General features: G+C 36.1%; 1 protein-coding gene across 1 annotated transcript in view; it reads left to right on the forward strand.

The window, feature by feature from the left end:
* Window positions 1-19,005, forward strand: part of LOC120506736 (mitochondrial intermediate peptidase) — a 66,694-nt gene extending 47,689 nt beyond the window's left edge. The window contains exons 18-20 of the mRNA XM_039718698.1: window positions 10,941-11,062; window positions 11,855-11,928; window positions 18,764-19,005. Coding sequence (XP_039574632.1) covers window positions 10,941-11,062; window positions 11,855-11,928; window positions 18,764-18,858 — 291 coding nt within the window. The 3' untranslated portion in view covers window positions 18,859-19,005. The remainder of the gene's footprint in view (window positions 1-10,940; window positions 11,063-11,854; window positions 11,929-18,763) is intronic.
* Window positions 19,006-19,415: the final 410 nt, after the last annotated feature.

Here is a 19,415-nt window from a genome sequence, read left to right on the forward strand (position 1 = left end):
TTGCAGCCTCCTGCAGTTACAGGAAGAGCTCTCAATAATGAAGTAGTACAATAAACACCACCTGCCCAGATCATCATACCTGTATTTTCTTTGTGAAGTAGTTTGAGTTATTAATTCTTATTTTTAGAAAATTATGGACTTACATATTAATTGTCTGTCCATTGTAGTAAGCTTTTCTAATCTGGAATTTTGGTGGGAGATGGTTTGACTGTGAGGAAAAATGGTTTTGAAGAGTGAGGCAAAAGGAATCTGGGTTCTTTTTTAAATCACTGCCAAATAGTCCCTTTTGCATTTTTCAAAATAACATGGTCTTCTGGTAGGCTTTTCTTCCAGAAACAGCTGAATTTCTTGTGTGGTACTTGAATACAAAGTGCAATGATGGAATTAACCCACACACATAATTATAATTACATTTGGTAGGAGGCAACGTCTTGGTATGTAGGGTGCCTTTGATATTTTTTTGGAACACTGAATAATTTGCTAGATGCCTTTTTGTTTTAACGTATTAAAAATACAGATTACTTCAGAAGGACCACCTTTACTGGTACCCTAAAGTGTGCATCATTTTAGGGTACCAGTAAAGGTTTAATTATGGCTGTATAGTTTTGTCCAGAGTGCAAATTTCTTTGGCAGCATGGCCTATGGTTGCTAGTGTTTGGAAAGACCGAAACACCTGTGAGACCAAAAATGTTAGCCAGCCAAGTTTGCCAACAGAAGACAAGACAGGTATTGTGAGAGATACCCTAGAGCAAAGATATGTATGAAAATGGTGTATCACCAGTGTGGTTGTTAGTCTGCCTTCTTCCTGCAGCTGGGAGGACTCTGCCCAGACAGGGATCCTGACCTTGGGAGGCTCCACCTAGGTCCTTGTCTTAACTTGCTATGGTTGTGTCTGTCATGCTCCTGACAAAGGAAATCAATGGATGAGATGCAACCTAACATTTGGAGTGCTTGCTCAGGGAGGCTGTCAGGCACTATGGGAAGATGTGACTTGCCATGGGAGCTGAAAACACAAGTTTTTATTAACAGGGAACATGCAGAGGCATGGGTGTTTGGTCAGCTGAGGAGGAGTTGGTGTCAATAGGCAGAACTGGCTTCTCTACAGAGAAAGAATAATTTTTGCATCACACATGGCTGCCATGAGCCAAAGCCTTCTGTTTTGTTGTTGTTGAAGAAAATCTGTGTGGAAGAGAGTGTAGTTTTAACAGGCTTATTCCTCAGCCTACTGAGCTGGCAGTTTGGGTGAAGTATCTTGTTACAGAATTTGCCATCTGTGTCCTTGTGGCATCTGTTGTCTTAGGATTTCTTGCTAGGTTTTTTGAGTGACTACTAATGTGCAGTTATATATAACTCTGTTTTTGTATAAAATTTCATGTGAATATCAGTAATGCATATAAAAAGAATAAATAGACTGAGCAAGCAATGACACAGCTGGCTTAAAGTAAATAAGAGATAACCTTTAACCTGTGATGGTAGAAGTGGTTTTGAATTCTGAAAACTTAACTCAAGTGGTGAACGTAAATCTTAAAATTATTGGTAAGGAAGGCTAAGTAGTGGCCACCTATTAAATTGTAAACTGTAATTTCACTTCATATTTATTCTGTCTAGAACCGTTCAAAATTCATTTTAGATTTATTAGGGTAAACTATGATGTAACCTTAGAACCTAAGCAAAACTGAAAGCCAGATTAAAGAAAATGTAAAAAACCAGTTAAAAGGTAGAATGGGTGCTATTGGAAAAGAGCTTTTAAAGAAACGATTCTGGGTGGCAGATGAGGGAGTACAATTTATGGTGCTAATCAAAAATATGCTAAAAAGAACTTCAGTGGGAGAAAAAGCCTGTATATCTGACTGTCTAAGAAAGGGAGGTTATTAGAAAAGTAAAAGCCATATAAAAGTGTGAAAAAAAGAATACAGGGTAAATTCTAATGAGCCAGAAGTAAAGCTGTGGAAGTTTCAAGCAGCTTAGAAACCAAACCCAGCAATAATAATTAAAAACAATGCATCAAAAAGAGGAAGGCTGCCAGATATTAACTGGAACACAGCTAAGTGTGATGATTCAAAAGACATTATGTAGTTCCAAGAGACTGAACCAAGGATACAAACCATCCTGATGCAAAAAAGATTTGGCAGTAAAGGACCAAGCCCTTTAAAACTTTATTAAGATAATAAAAAGTAGAAATCATTATATGGCTAGAGATAATTACCAAAAGAACGCAAGAATTCAGAACAAAAAAGGCTAGAAATGCTGAGTTGAGAATTGCAAGTAGAGAAGGTAATAGAATTCCACAATTACTAAAGAAGCAAGAGGAGAGTGGGAGAAAGAGCAACAGTAAATGACAGAGAAAGCAGTGATATTCTATTCTGCCTCAACATTTTTTGAACAATAAGTGAATTTTAATTAGGTAAGTAATACATGCAATTTTTGAGATGGATTGAAACAATAATGAGATTACAGAATAAAATAGAATAACTAGATTAGATATAGTCAGATTTTCAGAATATTTAAGCTTGTCAGAACAGTCAGTGACTTGAAGGAATTATCATTCACAAACTCATGAAACTCGCACTTCATGAGTTTGTGAATGATAATTCATACTTCTCTTATGAAGGGAGAAGATCTTGAGAACTGTAGACTAATTGTTCAGATTTTGTCACTCAACAAGTAATAGAAGCAATTATTAAGCAGCTCATAAATACCTTTTATTAAGAACAGTCAAGTGAGCAAAATAACCCCAGTTTTGTTGAGAACTGCCTGAGATGGAAAAAATCCACTTTCTTCCTAAGACATTGATTAATCTTGGAAACAGGATGTAAGTAATTGATGGCATAACGCTATGCTTAACAAGCTTTCTAACTCTTTCAAATCATAATTGTACAACCAAACTGTAGATTTGTGCCTGAGTCAACACACAGAAAACATGCTGACAAAGCAGGTTGAAGCTTAGTTTCAGACAGGGAGATTTTAAGTGGACATCACCAGGAATCTGTCCAGATTGGAAACAGGAACTATGAGGAAAGTTAAGGAAATCCAGTCTTGGGCTAGCAAAGAGAAATTTCTATGAGCACACATGAATGATATTGAAAATCTTTATTAAAAAATATTTGGAATTGAGGCTGTGATTATTTTTTTCTTATTAATGAGAAAATAGTAGGAGGGGAAAAATTATATCATTTGTAGCAAGTGTGACTATGGGTAGTATCTAATCTTTTAAAGTATTGTTAAGTATTTTTCCCTCATTTGTTGAAGAGGGAAGCAGACACCAAGTATGTCTTGCATCTCTCGTAGGCAGTTTTAAAGAAACCACTGTTGTAGATCACAGAGACATAAGTTTCATAATAAAGCCAGAGAGCGTTCCTAGAGGATGGCTTTTCCACTTCTCCCTCTGCAGTTACTTGAATTGTACTGATGTTGCTCATATGGCACTTTTTTGAGTTTTGAAGAGAGATGAAGTCATATGTTATTACTCAACTCCTTGAAGTTTGTGTAACCCCTTCAAGGTAATTTTTTAACTTGCCATGTTGGAAACTAAAGTTGTTTATACAGAGTGCAAGTTCCTGGATTAGTTTTCATATGAACCTTTTTAAAAGTATACTGTAAAATCAAGTTGAAGAGTCTGGGTCTGAGGAGAAGATTAATAAAGGAGTGCACAGTGAACTCTGGGAAAGTGATAGTTCTATAAATAATTAATAGCTAAAAGCCATTTCAAGAAGATTGGTGCTCTGCTGAGGTCAGTATTAAAGTAGATGCTGGGACTTTCAAAAGCTCTTAAAGTCACCTTTCAAGGTTTGTTTAGGTTTCTGTCTTTGTGGAGTTGAGTTCATTTTATGATAAAGAAAATGCTGATAGCAAATACTGTGAAGATTTGTTTTCCAGTGGTTATATGACACTATTCACTGGGCAACTATCTACAGCAGTAGAGTGTTTACAGATATCATAAGATATGAAGCACTTTTAAGGAAATTCTTTTTCCAAGTGTTAGCCCCATGAAACTCAAACATACTTTAGTGATAGCATTTGCCATATTTACCATGTGGTAGACCATTTTAAGGAGCAGTGCAAGAAGTAGTTGCATACGTCTCCTGCTAAAATTCTGAATATATTTAGATGTATTGTACATTTATATGAAAGCACAGATAGCTTAATCTAGTTTGATATAGTTCTGTTTCATGGCTCAGAGGTTCTTTTTCCCCCCTGAGATTGCACTACTGGTGCTATATTTGACAGTGATAGGTACAGCTGAATACCTCATTGCCATGAACACAGCCTAGAGAGTCTGAAATGAAATTCTCTTCAAGTGCCGTGGGGGACTGTCCTTTCTATGAAAAGTCAAATCAGAAAAGAACAAGACAGAGGAACTGTTAGCACCCTTGCTTCACAGGAGGTGGCTGAGATGGATGAATGTAATTTCTTTAAATTCGCACTGCACTTACGGCAGATTAAGGATTAGAGTCATGATCTCTTAAATCCATTTCTAAAATGACTCTAGCAAAAGATAGTAAATAAACAGTACTGTAAACAGGTAGTGATTTCATCTTCCATTGTTGATTCATATACTTTACTTGATTAAGTTGTACTTGCAAATATATTTTGCAGTTACCATCTTGCTTAAGGTATTTCTTGGTTTTGTAAGGGCTTATCTTAAGCAGTATTCATGTTGTTTATTTTAAAATAATAGGTCAATACTTAAAATTAGGTTTAATTGGAAATGTAAAAAATTTAGGCTTCAGTGCAAGTCTGTATGTAAAGGAAGCAGTGACCTGGTTCTATTTATCTCAGGCTTATTAATTTAAAGCTTAGGCAATAATAGAAATTATGAATTATAATTGAAAAGGGGGTATTGCATGTATATGTATATCTCTGTAGAATTGCATGGTATGATATGAAAGATTTGTTTGAAAATCATATGTTTGCAAATTTCTTATATTTTACTTCAAAGACTAGCTATAATGTTTACAAGCGATATTTTCTCTTAAGTTGTCCAAATAAGATCAGTTAAAGAACACAAAAATCAATTTTCATATCTCTGTGTCTTTTAAAGATTTGAAGCAGTGCAAATTATACATACAGATTTTTGATGTCAGTATACTTCATTGTGGCCCACATCTCCTTCCCTCAGTCCATTTCTGGGGAAGTGAAAAGAGGGTATAGAGTAAATAGTTCTAAATGATTTTGGTATAAGCAGCTCAAATTCATGAATAGTTTATAAATAAAAATGAAATATTTTTATTTAAGCAATTCAAAGACCATATGGTACATATCTAGAATCACCTAAGTGGTTAATTGAATGTTAAATTCCTTTTCTCTTCCTTAGTGTAAACAACTGCAAAAATATTTACATTTCCTGCCTTGCTAGATTTATTTATCATTTTATAATAAAAACACGGAAGTGTTATAAATTGAAATCTTAATCTCTTGCTTGACTCACTTTCTGAAATGTCAGCGATGTCTCTGGTTTGGTTTACTTTGTGTTCTCCCCATTCCTGACACAGAAATGCACAGCACTGGAAAACTGAAGAGTATTGATATTAGGCAAGTTAGAAGTGCAGCACAAGATGAGGTTTCTTGAAATTAGTTTTCTGTTATTCTAAGCAAGATTAGAAACTGCAGGAAAGAAAGTGGTTCTTTATTGCATTTTATTATTTTTGTGAAACTCCAGAAGAATGATGATGTAATTCTATAAAACTTGGAGGGGTTGAGGTCAAAAATCCAGACTGTAAGTTGACCGAGCAAGCCGCTGTTAACTATGGAGAGAGTTGTTTCTACAGTCAGGGAGTGCTACAGCTTTTCTCCAGAGGTAGCTACTGGCACAAACAGTTTGCAAACTCTGCACTCTGATACTCATCAAACCATTTCAAAGCACTGGCCAAAGCGTGCTTGTCTGCATGGCAGAGCAGCATTTTCCTGGATTTCCGCTGGTGCTGATAAGCCTCGGCCTCAGCAGAGGGAAGTAGCCTGGGTGATTCCCGTGCTGACCACCCTTCTCTCCTGGCTCCAAGGAACCAGAGCCTGCAGCTTCCCTTGACCCCCAGAGCTTTCCACCCCTGCTGATAGCTGAATTCAAGGGCTTTAGGAGCAATAGTGTCACATGAGTGCCAGACACAAGGGGTTCTCCAGCCAGTGGGCCCCAAAGGAGATAAGTTGGCTCCTCCTTTGTTGGGTTTTCTGCCAGAATAAAATTTTAATTAAGAAGGGGGAGGACACCAGATATCATCTCCGTCAATATTGTTCTTCATGGAAACAATTCAGCTTGCTCATTGCTGTAATTACTGTAGCACACTTCTTGTAATTAGAAGTCTTAAATGACACAAGTACTTCCCTTAATTTAGTGTTTGGTCTTTTCAGGTTCTCACTTGTGTTTTTGTCTTAAGATGCAAAGCAAAATGGACATAAGTGTACTTCAGAGAACCTAAAGTCACAGCAGAAACTGTTGGAAGAACGTTTTGAAAAGTACAAGCAAGGGTCAAGAATTTCTGTAGGATTTCTTTTCAAAAGATGTAGTAGGATTTTGTAGCACTGATTGCTGATGAAATTAGTGGAACCCTCTAGAACCATGTTTACCCACTCAAGCAAAAGCTAGCCTAGTATATATTAGATACCCACAGATTTTTTTCAGTTTTATCTTTTTCCATCATATAAATTTTTGTATCAGGTTATTTTTGTGACAATATTAACAGTTCAAAATTTAAAATTCACATAATTGAATCCTAAAGCAACATAACCTGCAAAATAGTTTTGTTTAACTGATCCTAGCATATTGTTAAAATGAATGAAGGAGCTTAACTTTTGAATAGAAGATGGAAGGTGTAGTAAATTATTCAGATTTCTCCTAAAGCAGTAATCCTATCCTCTCAAATGATAACAAGATAAATATTTCTGTCCTCAGCTATAAAGGAGGCCTATGTGACTAGTTTGGGCAAGATACATAGTTTAAGGTACTTTGAGTAAAATGAACTGAATCTTACCCTAAGAATGTATTCTACAAGGACTTAAAAAAAGTCCTGATAAGGTGTGAGAATACAAAAGTATCAGTAAGGTATTTTTGTTTTCACGTGATGGGGTGGAAAGCCATTGCACATGGAATTTTGGAAATGCTTCAGACATGGTTATAAGAAAAGATTGATAATGTTGGTGGAAAAAAAGCCTGTTTAATAACAGCAGTGGATCAGTCACACACCTTTATTGCAGTCTGTTGTGCTGAATTAAAAGCAGGCATGAACATGACCTGTGGATGGCATATTATCATAACCCATGGGCTATGCTGTAAAATGCACTGTTTTATAAACTCCTGGAATGGATTCATGAAACTTTTTGAAGTAAGCAATTACTCAGAGTCTTCATTAACTTTCTAGCTGCTTACCAAAAATATAACATTTAATAAGGAGACTGCCCTATTTCTACATGTCTAGCCTTTACCCTGTCCAAAAGGAAATTTGATATGTCTTTTTTTCAAGAAGAAATGTCTCCTTGTTGAAAATAACACAAGAAATCAAGTAATTTTATAGCTGAATCTATTAAAATGGAGAAATTGATTTTTATGCTATGAGGTCAATAATTTAGTTTTAAATATTTGTGATAATATTTTAAAATTTCGCTTTTTTTGGTGATAAATATTTTTAAATATTATTTGTGATAATCACCCCAGTAATGGGGAGGCATCTTTTTATTCATCATAGAACTTTTTAATGGAGCAGTAGCCTATATATTCTTGTGGTTTTTGAACATGTTATTGCCTAGGTCATAATCTTCTGTGTAAGAAGTAGGAGGAGAGGAAGAGGTTTTTTTATGTGGGCAGGTAGCTTCTTGTGAATTAGGGTAGAGGATGGGTGTTTTAATGTTTAAATATATTTTTATAGGTGTCTAAGTCCAGTCTTGAAAAGTTAATTGTTAGGACAGAATAGAATCAGAAAATATATTTGAATAATATAGTGGTTTCTGGGTAATATTGAAGATTGGGAGTTCCTGATCAGGAACTTTGTGTGAGGACTTGGACAAAAGTAGTGGCAGGAAATTATGACATGCTAGATTTATTAATGCTCTAGAGTGAGGAAAATCTGTACTGATTGAAAAAAAAAATACAGGCTTCAAATTTCAGTAGGGAATAGCACTGTTTGTTACTGGTTTTCCTTTACTGCTGTTTGCAGTGGGAAAACAATCTTAGTTTCAGTTTGACTCAGCCTCCATTTGTTTCTTGTTTTTGATACTGTTCTGTTCCGAATGAATTTTTGAAATTTCCACTTCTTCATATTTGCAAGCTTCCCCAGATGCAGAGAGGCAGATGAGCAGTGTCATTCCTTGGTCTTTCTTTTCTCTTATGAAAGGAAACAATGTGACATTTGTTAGTAAAGCTGAGCAACACAAGGTCAAACAGAATTGAGCAGAGGGTACTGAAGCCATTTTAGGTACAGACTTTGAAATCAAGCTTTTGGTCTTGGGCAGATAGCTGAGAAGTTGTTATTTTCTCATTGCTTAGTTGTGATACAGAATTTCAACAAACCAAATAAATGGAATGGCTGATCAACCTGGAAGTGCAGATGAGCTGGTTTAGGTGCAGACCATTAAATGCCAAGAACATTTGAGGAAATAGTGTAATCTGAGGTTTCAAGTAAGACATACTGTCTTAGTTACAGCTTATATGATTATCAAAGTAATTCCTTTCTGATGGGAGAGGTAGAAATATCCTTCACTATGCCAAACACCTGGAAATTATTTTTGTTTGTAGCCTAAAAACCATTTCTGAGTATGTGAAACCAATTCATCAGTAAAGTTTTCCACATTCCAGAGAGAGAGAGAGTAGAAACTTCTAATCATAACATTAAAAATTTATTATAAAAGAAACTGACATGTTTTCCTGCTCAGTCTTCTAAAAATGTAGTCTTTCTGCTCTGTTTCAAAATGTGCTTTTAGTTTAATGATTATGGTTGTAATTAAGGGACTAGTTAGAAAAACTATAGCTGTAAAGTATAAACATGGTAACCAAAATACCTTTCAAAGCAAATTGGAGACTCTGTGTCTGAGCTGGATGTTGTAACACACTTGCATTACAATGAGATACAGTACAGTGCTTTACCTTAAAGAGAAAAAAAAGTTTATAATTTTAAAGAATTTGTACCATGCATCAGGACTCATAGGAAAATTGAAGGCTGGAGATATTTTTTCATCTAACTTGCTACTCCTGCTTCAGTTGTGTAGGTCACCAGTACAGGCTCAATTGTTCACCCACGGCAAATTCCATTTGTTTTGGGCACCTGTCTTAGGGTGGAGTAACGATCTTGTAAAAAGTAGATTTTGAATGGCTGAACTACAGCTAACTTTGAGAACTTTATTTGTAGCTGTTGCTCAGGAAAGATAGTGGAGCTAGTAACTTGTTTCTCATCAGCTGTTAGAAGTACTTTAGATTATGAGGCACTGTTTGTTCCCTTTTCTTTTAAGGAAAAAAAGACTAAGTAAAAGCTGAATACTTACTTTTTCCGCCCTTTCAGTTGGTATTTTTTTTTAGAATACACATACATCTTTTTGGGTAATGGAGAGCAAGATCTTAATCAGGAAAGAAGCATAGTTTATTTCAGCTGTAAAAAAGGATTTTGTTAATTACAGTGTGCTAAAGAATCACAGAGACAAATAGTTTTGGAAAATTACATATGTCCTTTCACTTTTTTGTTTGGCCTCATCAGAATTTCAGCCGTTGAGTGTAAAATAAGAACAAGCATCTGAGAGCCCACGGATTTAAATTAAAAACATCTGTTATGCTACATTATTGTTTATCTTTTAGTTCCTCTTTGAAACTCTGTTTTTTATAGTACCTGCAAAAATCATGACAACAGACACAACACAAGAATGTTAAGGGTTTTGACTTTGGATAGGAAGGCAAATAAGATAGTGCACTTGTTTTCTCTATGGAGTTTCCTCAGAGCCAAAGGGCAAGGGAAGTTTCATACTCCTTCCTTTCTACAGTCATCCATTCTCATTTCAATTTGTTGGGAAACAGCATTTCAGTTTGGACCTACTTACTTTACACATCACACTGGAGAGGTGATGAAATCTTCATCCCTGGAGACTTTAGACAAGGCCCTGAGAAATCTCTTCAAAGCTGGCTTTGCTTTGAGGGTTGGATCAGATGACTTTTGGAGGTCTGTCACAATTTAAATTATTCTGTTGCAGTAAGGGAAATAAAAAGGAAAAAGTATTTTGATTTCTGTGAAGATAAGGCTGATAGTTCTGATTTTCTTTGCTAAGAAAACATAAGGAAACAGTCAACACTAAAAAGCATTAAAAAAAGTCTGTCATCACTTGAATGAGTCACTGTGTGAAGTAACAATCCATAAATGAATAGCAATATAATTGTGGAATATAATCTGCTATATATACACACATTTAAAAATGTGCAGACAAATCTGTGAATTACGGCATTGCATGTGGATGGAATTTGTGTACCTCTAAGATGGTTGCCACATGGAGAGCTGTATATTTTTGTAGCATTAAACACAAATCACTATTACCATTTTGTTTCTGAGAAAAGTTATAAATTGAACTTTTCTGATTGTGATACTGCACATACTCACATGGAAAATTATAAAATACTGTGTTACTTGTAACAAGGTAATTGTGGGTTTTGTTCAAGACCAGTAGAACTACACAGCTATTATCAAATATGAGTAATTTATTTTACTGCTTTATTTTCTCCCCTTCTGATGCTGTTTATATATAGTTTCAATCTTGATGATCAGCGTATTGGATGTACAGATTGAAAAATGCTTCTTCTGGTAAAGGATTGTTCATTCTGTGTTTTATTTCTGGTGGCTATTTTTGGATTTATTTCTTTTTCTTTTTTGTTTGTCATTAATAGGATGAGATTTATTCCATCATCCATAAGAAAATGTTGAACAACATACGGAATAAAAAAAGATAACATGGGTTTTGGGTTCTTTTTTGTTTTACAGGCCTGGCAGCTCCGATTCAGTCACCTTGTGGGCTATGGTGCCAAATACTACTCCTACCTCATGTCCAGGGCTGTTGCCTCTATGGTGTGGAAACAGTGCTTTGCTCAGAACCCATTTGATAGGTAAAAATACAGAAATGTTAAATAGGTTGAATGCTAGTTGCTTCTGGAAAACGTGAAGCAAATTAGGTTGGTGGGCTTTTTTGACACAAATTAGTTTTTAACATTTTTCTTGATTCTAAGAGGACTACAAAGCAGAAATTAACTATGGATATATATATACACACACACATGTATATATGTATATATATATACTTTGGGACGTGTTCATTGGTGCAAAAAACATTGTGTCAATGTTTTAAAATACAGGTGTGTCAGTTGGGAGGCACTGAAATCCCTATTTAGATGTAATTAGAGAGCTTGAAATTCATAGATGCCTAATAGCTTGTAATTTTCTATTGAAATCAAAGCAAGTGTGGGTATTAAACAGGCTTCATGTCACCAACATCAAAGCTCAGTAGAACTATCCTACTCATTTTGCTTTGTGAAATAAAAAAAGCAAATTGTGAGGTCACAAACTCTAAGCATTCTTAAGCCTTTGCTGAATGTTCAGGACATTGTAACTGGACAACTTTTCCCTTTGGCACAATGAAGCCTGAAATGTTGTTCGCAAATTAACTTCTATAAGCACCAGCACACACTCCTATGAATAAAATTTGTCTAGTTCAGTTCCTCATAGTGGGATTTTAAATGTGATTTGAATTTGAGGAGCCAACATGGCATCTGCCATTGTTTCAGGGTGGAAAATTTCATTTGCTCTCTGTTTGTGAGTTCTGTAGAGATGCTAGAAGCAAACCTGAGTGAAGGCTGGGCAGGTTGTGTTTGCAGATGGCTCTAACACCTGTGTTTCTCCAGGGCAATGGGGGAGCGCTATCGTAGAGAGATGCTGGCACACGGCGGTGGAAAGGAGCCCATGCTGATGGTGCAAGGTAGGAGATCAGTTATAACTGCTTTATTCCCCTGCAAAAGGAAGGAACTTCAACTTAACTGTATTTCCTAACTTGGTCTTTTTACTTTAATTATGATGTTCACTGGAGTTATGAAAGAAAAATTTAAGTGGACTGGTCATCACCATTGTATCATGGTCAGTAGAACTTCTTGTGGTATGTGGAGTACACACAGATAGCTGGGCTGAAGTGTTGGAAAGGTTTGTATTACAAGGCTGCCTAAAGAATTCAGAATAAACTTGAAGGAAGATAGATTACATCATTTATTGGCTACAATGAAGTAGTAACTTTTCCATACATGGAATTCATAAAATCTCTGGTTATTTTGCATAGAAGTTGAACTTGCTTTGGCCGCATCATTTCAGTGTCATTAAAATATCTTTGGCTCTATCAGTACTTCAAATATACATTTTCATGAAATACAGCTCTTACAACTGTAGTAAAGAAACACAATTCATTATTCATCTCACTACCATATTTGACTTTTGAATCTGAAAAATAACTTTTAAAAATCATTCACACCCTTAGCAAAAATACTCTGTGTTCATACCTTAAAATATAATGCCAGGAGAATGAAACAAGTTTGAGAAACTGTTGACTGTATCTCAAATCTATGAAATCAGGGTAAAGACTTTGCTCTGTAATGTTGCAGAATTCAAACCAAACATTACTTGTGCTGTTCCTAAGGTGAGCACTTGATAAGTCCTGGCACATCTTTCAACTTTCTCTGAAATTCTTAGTATTAAGAATGAGTATGAATTCACTGGCCTCTGTAAACTCCATTTTAGCAGACTGTAACTTCTGGGACTTTTTTCTATAGATAAGGAAGACAGTGGTTACGTGTCTGTATTTCATCATGAGATTGGCACAGTTTCATGACTGGAACATTTCAGTTCTTTGACCCATCTGTTTATATTTGAGGCCATGACCTCTGCTCTCCTTAGACTCATCATATATTAAGCAACTATATATTCTTTATGTTGTCTATTTACGTTTCTGATTTACAGGGTTACTTTTAATTCAATATGACTTCCCAAACTTACTTCTCTTTACTTTTCTTGAATAGTCTTTGTTTGTAACCTTGAAAAACTGTAGCCCAGAACTGTGGATTAAGAATTGGCAAGACAGGAATGTGCATCTTTACAAGCATATCCCGTTTTTACATCGTAAGTCATATGGTGGAGAAAGAAGAAAATGTTTTTAAACATCAGATATGCTTATGATCTCTTTCTGGGATATATTCTTTATTTTACTGAACATGGAATTTTTTTGGAATATCCTGGAAACTGTGTTGAAGTTGCTGGCAGTGTGCTTCCATGAATCAAGTAGTATTTGAAAGAAATTTCAAAATTCATCTGTGGATGAATTTTCTTACAGAAAATCTACGGAAGTAAAACTGTCTTTCCCCCTTGCATGTGATAGCATCTTATGGGAGACAGTGTCAAAGGGCTCACTGAGGTCCAAAGGAGGTGACGTGCACTGCTCTCCTCTTTTCTGCCAGGGCAGTTATTTCATTATATCAAGTTATTTAAGTATGACTTGCCTTTGGTGAATCCACAGTGACTTTTCCTGATTTTTTTGCTATTCGTGAGTATAGAAACAGTTTCCAAGATTAGCTGGTCCAGACCCTTCCTAGGGACTGAGGTGAGACTGACCAGCCACAGTTCCTTGGGTTCTGCTGCTTGCTCTTCCTGAAGATAGACATGACTTTTGCTTTTTTCCAGTCTTTACAGTACCTCTCCTGTTTCAGGAGATTACTGAGAGTTGCCTAGCAATGCTATCTGGCAGCTCCCTTAACACTTGGGTGCATCGTGCCAGGGCCTGTGGGCTTGTTTATGCCCAGTTTTCTTAAGTGTACCATGATCTGATCCTCGTCCATCAAAGATACACCTCCTTGCTTCAGATTATCTGCCTGGCTACTTTTGTATTCTGAATTTCACTTTTACATTCTTTATTCAGAAATCCTAAATTATATTCAAGATCGTAAAAATAACCAGTGTTCATCAGCAGATTCTTTTGTCTGTATGTATCATGATGTTCAATTGTAGACAGTAAAAGTAGTTAAGTAAAAAATTTAACAAACATGCTTGAATGACTCCCTGAAGAATGAAATAAGGGTGACTCGGGTGTTTGACAAGACAATAACTTGATTGCTGATTTGGGATTATTGGAAGCTAAATCATAGAACACACCTGATGAAAAAAGTTATGTTTGTACTTGACTGTATTTCTTGCAAAAAATGAGAATTTATGGAGAAAAGTAGGAACAATTCAATTTGTTTAGGTTCAATGAGATTCTGATTCCTCTTGCTGCATTTTTTTCATTATCAATATTCCAGACTACTTGATTTCTGTCTCCTGTTGGTTTCCATCAGTTGCAAAACTGTGCTCCCTTAGCAAATAACAAAACATATCTGATTAAAGACAGATTCCACTTTAAAGCTTGTTGATTTTACTCCTCTTCAGAGAAACAGTCCAGAATCTGGGCTCACCAGTGCCCTATTTCAAAAAGTTCTTTAGGTTGTTATTTCAGGTGGTTTTTTATATGGGCTTGCACATGTCTGGCTTTTGGATGCACATCTGCAGCCTCACCCTTGAAGTGTTTCCATACCTCATTAGGAAGTTATCCATGTTCATTGGCTGTTTGATAGCAGGTTACTTCACGAACACATTTCATTTATTCAGTTTCTTTGTTATGATTTTCTTCTCAGGAGCTATCTATTGTTTTTCTTTTGTGTTTGGATATGACCCTTGCTTTTCATCTCTCTCCAACATGATTCCATAGATGTACTGATTAGGAAAGATAAAGGATCTGACCTGTGGAGTTGCTGACAAGGTTCCTGTTTGAACTAGTCTTTAATTAGGAAACACAATATACTTTTTGTTGTTGTTGTTTGCATTTGATTCTCTTGGTATTTGTTTCCTTTAAAAAAACCAAAATCGTAGGGGTTTTTTGAGAAATTTTAAACATTTTCTGAAGAGACCCTTTTTATCTTACCCCCTTGATAGTCAGTGAAGTACAGAAATAGTCACAAATATGGATATCAGGATCAATTGAAAATGGGTAGACAATGTTTTGTCTGAGAGGCTTATGAAAAAAATATGTTTTGAGAGGAACTTGATTCCTCTGTGATTTTGTGTTGATTACATGGCTTTTGCAGATTTTCTCCTTCCTAGGATTACATGGCATTAGGGATTCCAGATTCCTTTAAAATTATATAACCCGGGTATCCCTTCCAGGTCCAGTTGTGCGCTCATTGCAGGTCTGAACAAGATTCAGGTGTGCACCATTCCTCCCTGTCTCCCTTGGCACACTCTGTCTGGAAAGAAACCCAGGTGCATAGGCAGAAAGTGAATTGCAGTGTGAAAACTACTGGGTTGGATGTTTTGGGAGCTAAGAGCATGGAACATATCCTGGAGTGCACTTCTCCTGCAGCCTTGGTGCAGTCACATTGCCTGTGGGGCTTCTGAAGAAGTCCTTGTGCAAAATGCGTGTGAGGTTGCGTTCTTGCTTTGTTGATGCCGTATTACATTGCAGACAGTCATACTCAGCTCTGAGCCTGCATGGTAACCAAACCAACTGGCTGTATAAATAAACACCCATTTGCTCCCATGCTGTTTGAAAAGTTGCTTTTCCATGCCTCAGACTGTACTTCATGGAGTAATTATAATTTGAAGAGGCTGCAAAAATCTTCAGATCATGTTTGTACGTCTCTTTGAAAGCGTAAGAAATGCGCATAAATCCTGGAAGGTGATGTGAACGGCAACATATGTTAGCTCAAACTACATGGACCCAGAATAATTAGTGTTCCAGGGGGGCAGAGGCCAAATTTTGCCACAGGCTTTATTCTTCTCTCAATTTTCAGTGATTGTAGGTTATAGCTAACCATCTCTCAAAAGGGTGTGGTTAACCACAGTGCTGTAATGTGAAAGAAACTTCAAAGTGACGAAGATAAGCTATGCAGTTGCCTTAGGCTTGGGAGAGACTGAGCTGAAATAGGAGTTGGGCTGAACGTATTAAAATACACTCCTAAATTTGAAAACTGCAACCATCAGACCTTGTGGACATCTTACTAAATCATTTAGACTGAACTGCTGAGTACTTACAATATATCAAAGCTGATCTTGCTTTGATATATTTTAATGGGGTTTGAAGAGAGACATGACCACTCTTTAGCACATCAGTGTAGAGTAAGAGGTTAAAACACAGAAATACGATCATTGCCTGTTTCTTTTGGAGCTGTCTTACTCTAAAATCTGCGGTTATCTATTTAATGAGGCCATGATCATTTCACTACAGTAGGAGTTCTTTACCAATGACCTCAGTTACTCTCTGTTCCTTCTTTGCAAAAGCGAAGTTTGCTGGTGTCTGCTTTTGATGTCAGTGTTGGAAAAATAGGAGTGCAACAAACCACTAATGCAAGAAATCTGAAATCTGTTTTTGTTATCAAAAACGGGAACTACTGGATCGGAGGTCAGTTGACATCACCATTGCCAGAATGATTTTGGAATCTCCTACACATTTAAAGCAAACTTGGTTTTAATAAATAATACAATTTGTAACAAGTTTTGAGTGATATTTGATAAGACTGTATTCAGCTGCCCTGAAATGCATCCAAGTATACTGTAATTAATTATATTTCTCTTATTCATTTTGTAATATCGAGGGTTGGAATGTTTTTGTTATGATTTGCCGTTTTTATGTAAGAGGGGAAATTAAATCTCCTTGAAGATAATCCCAGCTTCAGTTTCTTCTCTTCTGCTTATCATTATACTATTGGCTCTTGGTTTTTTTTCCAATGTATTGGTAATAGGCAGAGTAATTGTTAGTGTGTCAAAGAATTGTCTGAACATCATCCAGACTGGCAGTTTTTTATAAGTCAGTAATGGAAGGGGAGTTTTATATAATGGGGCTCGAGGAGTGGTGGTTATATCTATTATGGCCATCTTTATGTAACATCTGTGCAATATTTTAGTCATCTCTCCATACTGATCCCTGGTGAAAAAGGAATGACTGTCTATGTTCCAGTGGGCTGCCATCCTTGTCACCTTCTTAAGGCACTCTCTCCTCTTCTGTGAAGTATTTTAGTCATCTCTCCATTCTGATCCCTGGTGAAAAAGGAATGACTATGTTCCAGTGGGCTGCCATCCTTGTCACCTTCTTAAGGCACTCTCTCCTCTTCTGTGAAAACTTCAGGAAAATATGAGTCTAACTGGAATTTTTCCAAGGCTGCTAGGGAGCAAATATGCGTGTTCCCCAGCCAGGAACCTGAGAGAGGGAGCCTGCAAGAGGCCACGGCTCTCTGGGGAGCTCAGATCAGTAGCTGGGTATCTGCACACATCTGTTTCTCAGCCCAGCACGCAGCAAGCCATTTTTCATTGTGAACTACAAGTAATTCCACTGTGATTTTTCCAACATTAGAGTAGATGACAAGTTTACCAAGAACTTGGAAATCTTAATTCTGTTCTCTTTCATTTTGAAAATGCAAACTTCATTTAACAGCATTTCAGTCAATCTATATATAGTGTAAGATTTGTTTTCCTTTTAGTGCTTGCTATGAATCTACTGGGCCATGGCAGTTTGTGTTGACACTTGTAACATGTTTTTAAGTCAGGTTGAAATGGAATTCTATAAGGTCTTAGCAAGAAAATTCTTTTTGGTTGCTCACACCAGTTTACTTTGAGCTGGTCTGTTTCCTGATGGGTTTTGAATCATTGTGTTATAATAAAAGATTATAGTCTTTTAGCAGCATGCAATTATAATTTCCACCAAAAGCAAATATTGTTGAGGATGTGAAAGAATATAAATTTATGTTCAGTAGGTACACCGATCAGAAAGAGTAGAACAAGGTTATATTTACATTGGCAGAAAGATCACTTCAAAGAAATACAAAGATTAAATTTTACATTATTTGGCAGTTGTACTGTTGCTTTTTGTTGACTTTTTTTTTCTGGTACAAGTTATGCAGTAAATTTTCATGTGTAATCTTGAAGATGTTAATAACAGTGAAAAGACCAACTGTATGTGATGTTAAGTGCAAAGAAACATCTGAAAATAATTTAAAGGATATATTCTCATGCTGTCTAAAAATTTGGATTCTGGAGAGGAAGGGGTGAAATATTTAGTTTCTCTGTTTATAGAATTATCTGATTAAGTATTTGGGCATGATTCTAATTCTAATTTGTGATGCTAATTTTCTTGTCTGTTATCGTGTAGCCAAGTGCTACAGCTAACAGATATAGTAATTAAAATTCTTAAAAAAGGTAAGTCCTAGTACTGTAAAAAAAGCAAAACTAAAACTGCAATATGTTGAAAATGCTTTTGTTTATGTTTTGTGCCTTGTCAAAAATTTCAGAGATAGCTGCATTTTAAATGCTAAATTAAATGGTTCTAAGATGTTTGTAATGCTTTGAGAAAATACTTTTTTTTTCTGGTTTGGTCAGAACTGAGACTTAGCAGATAAGGATTTATATTCCTGTTCAGTCACTAATTTGTTTCAGCCATTTAGGAATGACTGAGTCTGCGGTTACATTGCTTTAAAACACATATCATTCCCTGCTTAAACAAGGCCTTAATGACAAAAATCAGTTAACAGCCTTGAAACCTGTCAGTTCTGTGAAAATGTGTAACAGGTATCTTGAAGAAATTAAATAATCCCTCTACACTATAATTGCACTTTTTCCTTGAAAAGAAATCTTGATAACTGTTTCTGTTGTATAGTGATATAAAAAGTTAGTTAGCAGTAAGTGCTGTCACTGATGAAGTTGTCAAGGTCACAGCATTCTGATGAAGAGTGTCTTGTCTTGCTTTTTTGTAGGTATGCTGCAGAAATCCCTTTCAGTTGAAGATTTTGTGGATGCCCTTGTTTCAGACTTAGACCATGACTTTGAAACTTTTATCATGGACTCATAACAGAATTGAATTCTTTTACGGAAGATTGTGTATGTCTTCATAATTGTGGATAAAATATTGTTGTGACTGGTTTTGCTTTTTGGTGAACACTTTTAGAGTTTGACTGTTCATGTTGATGGAACGGTAATAAATACTTTCATTCAATCACTTGGTTTCATTCATGAAGATGACTGTTTTGCATTGCATAGGAGTTTAAGCATGGCATTTGGAAGAACAAATCCTCCAGCATGGTCTGTTAGAAAATTTGATCTTGTTGGAAGAGAGGAAATGGGAATTGAACTCCTGTTCAGGGTGACTGGAGGGGTTTGAAAGGTCTTTTGGTGCATGCATTGATTCACTGTTAGGGTTTACCTCTTGATGTCATGGCCAAGAACTGCTCACACAGGTCTTTCCCACATGCTCATGGATTTTCTTTAACTTGGTTTAACCATATTTTTTGTAGGAGTCCTGCATTGGTGAAGAGCAAACTGTGTTTGAAACAAAGGGAAAATTGGAAAGAAAGAAATTAGGAGCTGTATTTGAGATAAGGAAGAGAAGGGAGAAGTAAATCTGTGGTC

The sequence above is a fragment of the Passer montanus genome, unplaced genomic scaffold (genome assembly GCF_014805655.1).
Source record: "Passer montanus isolate IOZ18808 unplaced genomic scaffold, ASM1480565v1 scaffold4, whole genome shotgun sequence".
Lineage (NCBI taxonomy): Eukaryota > Metazoa > Chordata > Aves > Passeriformes > Passeridae > Passer > Passer montanus.